This window comes from Hippocampus zosterae, chromosome 15 (assembly GCF_025434085.1).
Source record: "Hippocampus zosterae strain Florida chromosome 15, ASM2543408v3, whole genome shotgun sequence".
NCBI lineage: Eukaryota > Metazoa > Chordata > Actinopteri > Syngnathiformes > Syngnathidae > Hippocampus > Hippocampus zosterae.
The window spans coordinates 9434201-9443520 of NC_067465.1; the positions used below are offsets into that span (position 1 = coordinate 9434201).

At 42.0% G+C, this 9320-nt stretch overlaps 2 protein-coding genes across 2 annotated transcripts; both read left to right on the forward strand.

Annotated features, from left to right (window-relative positions):
- The first annotated feature begins 471 nt into the window (after nucleotides 1-471).
- epdr1 (ependymin related 1) lies at nucleotides 472-2959 on the forward strand. The gene is made up of 3 exons (XM_052087549.1): nucleotides 472-806; nucleotides 2025-2233; nucleotides 2534-2959. The coding sequence occupies exons 1-3, from the start codon at nucleotides 559-561 to the stop codon at nucleotides 2725-2727; spliced, it is 651 nt and encodes a 216-aa protein (XP_051943509.1). The 5' UTR covers nucleotides 472-558; the 3' UTR covers nucleotides 2728-2959.
- A 438-nt stretch (nucleotides 2960-3397) lies between these two features.
- Nucleotides 3398-9001, forward strand: znf622 (zinc finger protein 622). The gene is made up of 7 exons (XM_052087539.1): nucleotides 3398-3654; nucleotides 4662-5241; nucleotides 5629-5925; nucleotides 6230-6392; nucleotides 6762-6874; nucleotides 6997-7140; nucleotides 7880-9001. Exons 2-7 carry the CDS (start codon nucleotides 4668-4670, stop codon nucleotides 8011-8013), a joined length of 1425 nt encoding a protein of 474 aa, XP_051943499.1. The 5' UTR covers nucleotides 3398-3654; nucleotides 4662-4667; the 3' UTR covers nucleotides 8014-9001.
- The last annotated feature ends 319 nt before the right edge of the window (nucleotides 9002-9320 follow it).

A 9320-nucleotide genomic window follows, 5' to 3' on the forward strand; every position in this document is an offset into this window, starting at 1 on the left:
AACAACAGCGCGCCGATCCAGATATCGACGTCGCCGTCAGGCACACATTTCGTCTTCATGGATTCATGGAAAAATAACAATCATAATAATAATAATTAAATTATGTGAAAAACAATTGTGAATAGCACTGCGATTTATCCATTTTGTATTTATATTGCACTTAATTGAACGGTGTTTGTGGGTTTTTTCTTCTTTCTACCCACATTCTTGCTGCTGGAGGCTGTAAATTTCCCCAGTGTGGGACAAATAAAGGATATCTTATCTTATTTAATTATTAAGAGTCAGAGTATGTTCAATATTCTGTACGGCACTAGTTACATATGCGGTTGTTAGAGTGCTCAAGAAATAATGTTGAGTTGAGAATGACGAAAAACGCCTCCACTTCCAAAGAATTGGAATCTTCTGTCAAGTTTCTTTACGGGGTTAACTCACCAGGAAGTCATTTTGAAAGCTTTTAATCTGAAACATTAACCGGAAGCCGTGTGGCGCGCATCTCTTTGTGAACGGCACTAGTGTCTTTCAGTTACAGTACGGTCAGCAGCGAGAAGGGACGCCACCATGCAACAGTTGATAGCCGTTCCGTTGCTTCTGTTGCTGCTGCAGGGCTCCGTGCAGCTCCGACATGTGGAGGTTGAGGCATCGAACGATGGACCTTCGCCCTGCCAGGCCCCGCTGCAGTGGGAGGGGAGGTGGGTCGTGTACGACCACGGCACGGGGAGGAACAACCGGGCCGCGGTGTCCTACGACGGACAAAACCACAGACTGCGGGTCCTGCAGCAGCACAAGAAGCACACGCCGTGTCAGAGGTGCAACGAGCGCGCACACACTCAGCATGCACAGTAAAAAGTTCGAAAGACAAATGAGTCAGCATTTTGATGCTAGTTATTGCGAAACGCAGGTTGTATTTCTTCAGCGCATTTCCCAGTAAAGGGCTCATTGAGCGTGCGTTACACAATTGTAGAATGAAACACATATCGTTGACTGTAATTCAGTATAATGTGTTTATTTTAAGATGTTTTATGGTTTTCTACAGCAGTTACGTGGCAAGACTCAACTTGCTTGACTTGGTGCCAGTTTGACTTTGAATTGTCTACGACTTTCGGGGCTGGGGGGGGGGGGGGTTCTCGAGTTTCTTTTAATGCATTTTCTCCCCCAAATAAGATGACAATGACATTATTCAACAACTCTCTCCGTCCCTTTTCTTGGACCCCCCCTCCCTCGCAAGCTAGGAAACGATTTTTTTCTTTGGGTGTTTGTCCTCTGCATTGGTCCTCATTCACAAACTGCTTATGCTAAACAATGCCACGTACAAAATTTGCTTCACAAATCTATGATTCATACTTGAATTAGTTCTGAGGTGGTGGTGCATGTGGGGAAGCAGTAGTGTGGCAGAGAATGAACAATTTTTCGAAAAAGAGGTTTCAAGCTGTTTGATACCAAACCCAGTTGAAGTTTAACCCTTTCATGCACTCTGTAACCTGATAACATGATAATATGTCCACTGTAGTAACCGCTGTTCCTGAAAGGGTTAATGTCAAAACAAACATAAGACAAAGATAATTATGTAGGTTTGCCAAGGAGAAAATCTGTTTAGTTTTGACTCTAACAAACAAAACATAACGGTCACAATGGACAATTAAAAAAAACAAACTGTGGAGCAACACATGTAAACAGACAATATAACAATACTCACAGACCGGGGCTGGCGTGCAGATAGCAACAATCCACATATCATTGACACCAATTGAGAAGCCATGTTTAACAAAAAAAAAAACCACACACTTCATATGCCTTTTCCACAAAGAACAGGGGGAAAACAGGGATATATTGTTTTGGGTATATAGGGACGAAGCCCAAAATAGACACTCGTTGTAATTGTCATGATTTTTTGCTTCAATTTTTTAATGGAAAGAAAACACAAACAAGTGAGGCATTGTGTAACAAAATACAATAAAAATAAATAAAAAAGGGTCTGCAAATAACAACCAACAACGTGTTTATTGTTGACCTCATTGTATGCCCAGGTACTTTGAGTTAATCTACTTGTACGCGAGCAAGCTAATGTTCCAGATCGACCAGAAGACAGGCGAATGCGCCAAGGTTGAGCTGACCGAGGCCTGGGACCCCTTCGACATTCCCGACAACTCCACCTTCGAGGACCAGTATATCATCGGCGGCCCCGGCGACAATGTGGAGGTGCAGGAGTGGTCCGACAGGAAGCCTGCACGCAAACGTGAGACCACACATAAATGTTATCACACATTTTCAATTATATTTCAAAATTTTAAATTTAAATTTTAAAACTGTCCAGGGCCCTTTTTCAAGCCACATACATTCTACGTCACAGATGCTACAGTGAAGAGCATGAGGTTATGCGACCCCATGTGGATAAAAAATAATAACTGCACTGTATTTTCATAAGAAAAGCACTCGACCACATTCCACTGTCTGAAAAATGCATACCTCAAAAGCCAAAGTTGTCCAAGCAGTGTCTTATATATGAAAGTTGTGTATTTGTACATCTGTGTGTCAGATGAGACGTGGGTGGGCGTGTACACCCTGCGCGACTGCTACCCGGTTCAAGAGACGTACATCAAGAACAGCAGTGTCACCACATCCACGCGCTTCTTCAATCTGCAGCTGGGCATCAGCGACCCAAATGTCTTCACACCGCCACCCAGCTGCCAGGCGGCCCGACCACACGCCATGGCCACTTCGCACTGCTAAGTTGCTCGGGTTCCGCTCGGGGCGCATCCGGGGTTGGGCATCCCGAGGCAAGATATGGGATTTTTATTGCTTTTTATTTCATAATCCAACCAACGAGAGCGGAGCATGAGTCTTAAAAATGACACATTAAAAAACTAGATTGTGAATGGTTTGTGTCTTCTACTTTGCTGAATAAATCATCCATGTAAACAGCATTAAACAACCCCGTTCAATAATAAAGCCGTTTGTCTGTTTGTCTATATGTGCCCAGACAATGATTTTAGTGTCAAACAATTTGTCGTCTACTCTGGAAAAAAAGAAAAAAGTTGTGTGGATTCAAAATTTCAAGGCAACAAACTCAGCCGAAATTTCAAGTTAGCCAATTCAACAAATTATACTGTATTAAATTTTAATCACATGAAACTTGGCTTTCTCGCAAGAAATGACAATTTACAAAAGTAATTGTACATTGTATTGTCATACAACTAAACAGCAAATCAGCATATTATTTTGGAGAAAACAACATGCTAACTTTGTTGTGCCAATTAACATTGTTAGCATAAAACGTGTTGCAACTTAAATGATTATTTTAGCCCTCCCCTAAAAAACAAGTTATGTTTTTTTAAAGTGCATGTGTGCCTAAAATGATCTATTACTAATATTTATTTGGTATGGGAAAATAATCCATAAATTCTTAATTTAATTTTACTTTATTTGTACTTTTATTTTTTACATTTACAGTTGTACGTATATTTGTTGCTGATATGATGTTGCAATACCCGGTTTACCCACCGAGCGATTAAGTGGCACCATAACCACAAGAAACGTACGAAGAAGAAGCAGTTCAAAGGTTACCTGGAAGCGTCACTTGCTACGCAGTTCGATAACACGTTTAGGACTTCATCCCAAACATATTCGCACTTTATCGCTATTCTGCCCGTGAAGGAAGTAAGTACAAACAACTCGAACATGTTTTAGTGTGACCATCAAATCAGTCAAATATCGCCCGTTAATGTAGATATATATATTTTCAACTTCTTGACATCCAATTTGGACTCGCGAGCTAGCCTAAGCTAACAATCGAGCTAAACAGGATTGCATGCTTTTAAATGGCAACAAAAGAACAAGAGGGGAAAAAACGCATTAACGATGGAACCACTCGCGTTGGAGACATTTTTTAGACCGCTGACATTTGTCAACACATCATTTGCCATCTTTTTCCAACTATGCACATTGACGTAGGTGTGTATAAAATTTCAAATACTGATTGATGAACATGAGACCAGCATTATTACACAAACGTTTTGAAGACCGTTCGAGACGGTGTAAGTATCACTTTCTGGTAATAAGTTGTCAGAAAGTTGTCTTCGAGATGTTAATTTGTAGAACTGAAAGGAAAAGGTTTGAATCACTAGCTGTGTTAAAAAGAATTTAGAAGCAAAGTACCCCAAAATCGTATAAATCGGTGAAACGGCAGAAAAGTCGGACCTTTCGGGTCATATTTCTTGAGTGCAACGTAAAATATATGTGTGAGTAATCATTTGAAAATGTGTTAAGGTGTGTGCAAATGTACATTTTGCCACATATGTTTTCTTTTTCTTGTACCAAACAAAGTTTCTCAATAAAATCAGTTCTCATCTTTATGATAAACTTGTCATTCATTTCTATCATTTGTTTTGATTTCTTAACCCTTCAAATTCCATTTTGTGCAATCAAAAGTTTACGGAAAGTCAAATTAAGTACAACCCAAAAGTTTCAGGTGCATTTTCGGTTCATCCTGAAATTTCACCCTAGAGCCTGATGTTACGGATCATATAAAGGGAGGGAAACAGTTTTCCTATCTTATTAAGTACAAAACAAAAATCAAAGGAAGAATCAATTGTCAAAGTAATCTTGAGTTGCAGCCCTAACACATATGTTTTGAGAGTAATGCGTTGCACTAATACTGTGTTCAGGCTGCTATGTCGTCCTACACGTGCATCAGCTGCCGCGTGGCCTTCTCCGACGGCGAGGTGCAGCGTGCCCACTACAAGAGCGACTGGCACCGCTACAACCTGAAGCGCAAGGTTGCTGACATGCCCCCTGTCAGCGCTGACAATTTCCAGGAGCGTGTCTTGTCACAGCGCGCCGCCACCGAGCGCCAGCTGAGTGACACTGCCGAGGCCTGCTCCATCTGCAACAAAAAGTTCTCCAGCAACAACGCCTTCCAGAACCACCTGCGGTCGCAGCGCCACCAGCAGGCCGAGCGTCGCGCCCAGGAGGCCGCCCGCCAAAAGGTGGACAAGCTTAATCAGAAGAACCTGGAGAAGGGGCTCGCCGGTGAAGACAAGGCGGACCGAGACGCCAGGAACGAGGCTCTGCAGCAGGCCCTCAAGGAGGAGCGGAGTGCCCGGCGGCCCACTACGGGTGGGGAAGAGGCGCCAGTTCGCAGTAAGACGGAAAAACCTCCGCGACTCATGTGGCTGGAGGAGCAGGCCAAGCGGAGAGAGAAGGAGGAAGGGCCTGCCGTCGACGAAGGGCCTGCCGTAGACGAAGGTCAGCGCTTTCAAGTTTTTGAACAATACAGCATCGCTACCACTTGCGTTTAACAAAACGTGTGTGTTGTTGTGTTGTCATGGAATCAGATGAGCAAAGTTATTGTAGTTAATGAACACTCAGGGCTAACTAAAATTGAAATGACATTTTTCTTCACAAAATAAATTATTACTTATTGTCATTAATATTTATTTAGATTGCAATTGACATATACTCCATATATAAAACGAATGGAACCTAAATTAAAATGAAGCATTTTCAAAAATGATAAAAACGAAGAAACAGACTCTAAAAATATATTAAAACGAACTGATTTATGATAATAAAAAAACAAAATGAAATTTAAAAATCTATCATGAAAAATCGCAATCTATTCTAAACCTGCAGAGGAATGGGAGGACATGGATGAAGATGGGGATGATGATGATGAGGAAGACATGGAGGAGGAAGAGGATGAAGATGAGACCATGGAGGATAAGGAAGAAGACTCAACTACTTCGTCCAACCCGCAGCTGCCAGCCGTCCCCGCCCTCCCCGGTTCCATCCCCATCACGAACTGCCTGTTCTGCTCGCATCATTCCAAGTCACTGATGCGCAATGTCGCCCACATGACGCACGTTCACAGCTTCTTCATCCCGGACCTTCAGTACCTGGTGGACCTCAGGGGTCTGGTCCGCTACCTCGGTAAGTCTCAGTTCTGCTCACAGGTAGACATTGTTGTGTTACGTACAGGTAAGTGGTTTGTAAGCCACCAACATTAGTTTCCCCAGTCAACAAAAAATTTGGTGGGTCAGGTCTCTCGGAACAGGCCGCACAAAAAAGTCTTGAAGGCCTATGCACAAATTGGAAAAGGATATTGTCCATTTCACTTCAAATCAACCGTTTAGGGCGAATTCCGGGCTTTGTAATTTGACAAAATCCAATGACAACATTTTCTTTAATTTTGTGTTGCACGGCTGCGGTCTGCTGTTTTTTTTTTTTTTGTTAGGCGAGAAGGTGGGCGCGGGCAACGTGTGCCTATGGTGCAACGAGAAGGGACGCTCCTTTTACTCCACAGAAGCCGTGCAGAAACACATGACAGACAAAAGCCACTGCAAGCTCTTCACGGACGGGGACGCCGCGCTGGAGTTTGCCGACTTTTATGACTTCAGGTAACCACGGAGGTGAAGTTACTCATGACCCAAGTCGGGTCTCACCAACGCAACCAAGCTGTGCCCCATTACATAGTGGACATTGATAGGGATTTTTACACCATAGATGATGTAGTTCATTATGAAGTACACTAAAAATCCCTATCAAGTAAGAGAAGTGTAGTTGACTAAAAAGTCCTGTAAAAATCTCATTTTCGTGATCGGGGAGCCGGGAATGAGTGAATGATTCCCAAGGCAGTTGCTGCGTTTGAAATCGTTCACTCACTCGCAAAAATCACTGAATACTCTCACTTCAATTGGGCAAGAGTAGATGAGGGAATGATTTTGAATGAGTGAACAATTCCAATGTTGTTGTTGTTTGGGTAACAGGAGCAGCTACCCAGACAGAGGGGAGGGGCGTGACGATGACATGGACGGCGAGCTTTCCGACGACAAGAACATCCATTACGACGACGAGACAATGGAGCTCACACTTCCATCAGGTGAGTGTCACGGGGGACCTGAGGATATAAGGTCTCATCTTTTCTTTAAAAAAAGTGCCTTGAGCTGCATATCTGACAACTCGTTTTCCAATTTTTATTTTATTTCTTTGGTTTTTGTTCAGGCGCCAGGATCGGCCATCGTTCCCTCATGCGTTACTACAAGCAGCGCTTCGGAGCCGAGAGGACGCTGGCCCTGAGCCACAACAGGAACGCAGTGGGACGGATGTTGCGCCAATACAAAGCGCTTGGATGGGGCGGCGACGCAGGTATGTCACGAATGTATAAAATCTGCTGCCTCAAGAGACTATATTGTTCCCTTCTATGACCAAATGCAGTCAGTTTTCACATGTCTTGAGTTATCCAAGCACTAATGAGGAGTATTGGATCCTTCTGTGCCTTCAAGGCATGAAAGTCATTAAAAACACTAAATGTTGAGTCACTGTACCAAATTACATTAAGAAATGCAGTCTTGCAAATATAAAGATTTGTTTAAAAAAAAACAATAGAAAATGAATGATTTTCTATTTTTGTAGACAATCAAGAGACACCTAAAATTATTTAGACATCTATTCTTGAGCGCCTGTTCTCACTTTCGTACTGTCAACAAAATGTAAGACTGTAGAAATTACTCTTATACTTTGTAGGTCTTAATTGGTCAGTCCAAGCTGAGCTTTATTGTTAAAATTAAAAACAAGCACTGCATATTTAAACACCCAACATGTCATTTGATTTCATCTAATGAAATTCTAATCGCTTACTGCTAACATAATGTGAAATGCTATCGATGGTCTAGCAGGAATTAGCATCAATGTTACAGTGATTCTAAAACTTCAAACAACTGTTGCGAGAACACACAAACGGCAGCAATTCAACAATTCAGATCTTACAAAAATACTCACAGCTATATCTTCTCGCTGTGTTCTGGGAACAGTAACTCTCCTTCTTAATTATGTTTCATCCCTCAACCTTGAAAACGTGTCCAATATCCTCTATGTTGTCCAATAGGCCTGAGTGGCATGCGTCCCGCTCCTCGTGACATGCAGTACGTGCAGATGATGAAGTCCAAGTGGATGCTGAAGATGGGCATGAGTCACAACGCCACCAGGCAGAAACATTTCCGCCCGCAAGTCATCTTCTGAGACTTCAGCTTGGAAGTCTCAGTGTTTCAAACCGGGGCAGCTTTTGTGTGAATCAGTGACCTGAAAATGACCTTGGGATACGCGCAACGAGGTACGGATCGCCACTTGGGTGATTATTTTTTGAGGGACTCCCAAGTGAAAATTGGAGATGGATTTGCTGTATGGTGGCAAAGAAAGCTGTTAATTGCCGCCCCCAGTATAAGTTTGCTATCAGAAAAAAAAGCTAACCAAGCGAAACAATCACATAGGTTTGGTGCTAGCTTAATGCTAATACATCATGGGAAATTTCATTTTGAACTTGAATAAAATGAAAAGTTACAATACTTAAAAAAACTATAATGCACTCACTTGTGAAAAAATATAAGCAAATCAAAAAATAAATTTAAAAAACCCTTAAAGATTAGGAATGTTCGACATAAACTATATATTGCCTCCAGGCGGCCATGGCACACACACCAGAAAGAACAGCACAATGTACATTGAGCTGAAGCAAAAAGTGTGACAAACACAGTTTAATTCCTTAGTCTATTTAAAGATGTCATTGTTGTTGTATGTTTCAAGAAAATATACTACAGCACCGTGATATTTTTCTTTAGTAAAATACACATCGCAATTATTTTGTGGGTGGGAATTTGGACGGATTAATGGTCTTGCCATTCATTTCTGGTGGGAAAGATGGTTTGAGATACAAGTGTTTTGAGTAACGAGCACTGCCACAGAATAAAATCAAATCGTACCTCAAGGTGCCTTGATAATCCCACCCCCCTTCACTTTTTTCTGCATCAAGCTGGACAGCAAAATTTGCAACATCTCAACACTTTTGCAACCATCAGCACTGTCAATTTCCGCCGCATTTTGCTGATCATTTTCAGGAGTTGGACGCTTGTGGACAAGACATACAAATAGAAATTATGTCAAACGAATATTGATAATGCAGTTAAATGTCAACAGACAACTGTTCTAATAAACCATTTGAAATCAACAAAAATATTTTCCTGTTAATTTTTTTTTTATCACATTTGACCACATTGGAGTAACTGAAATTGGCCGCGAGCGGCAGGCTGCACTCTAGACTGATCGCTGGGGAGTCAATCCGTTTAAAGTCGTGAAACAATGGATGACAGCCTGCCAGTAAATAAATGACTGGTCGCGAAGAGTTCCCACTTACATTCACGCAGTTTGACAATTTCTTAAATTTTCAATGACGTTTTTGAAAGCGGAGATGGAAAAACACGTGGGGACCTCAGCCCAGGTTTGAACCCAGAATCTCTTGACTGAAGCAATTATGGTGGCCACTTTGGTCTGTT

What these genes read in the sequence shown, in the direction of transcription:
- epdr1 (XM_052087549.1), top strand. Translation starts at nt 559, where the DNA reads ATGCAACAGTTGATAGCCGTTCCGTTGCTTCTGTTGCTGCTGCAGGGC. An exon ending in AAGCACACGCCGTGTCAGAG is followed by an intron (nt 807 to 2,024) that starts GTGCAACGAGCG and finishes TTGTATGCCCAG; the next exon opens with GTACTTTGAGTTAATCTACT. An exon ending in CAGGAAGCCTGCACGCAAAC is followed by an intron (nt 2,234 to 2,533) that starts GTGAGACCACAC and finishes TCTGTGTGTCAG; the next exon opens with ATGAGACGTGGGTGGGCGTG.
- znf622 (XM_052087539.1), top strand. Translation starts at nt 4,668, where the DNA reads ATGTCGTCCTACACGTGCATCAGCTGCCGCGTGGCCTTCTCCGACGGC. An exon ending in GCCGACTTTTATGACTTCAG is followed by an intron (nt 6,393 to 6,761) that starts GTAACCACGGAG and finishes TTTGGGTAACAG; the next exon opens with GAGCAGCTACCCAGACAGAG. An exon ending in GGAGCTCACACTTCCATCAG is followed by an intron (nt 6,875 to 6,996) that starts GTGAGTGTCACG and finishes GTTTTTGTTCAG; the next exon opens with GCGCCAGGATCGGCCATCGT.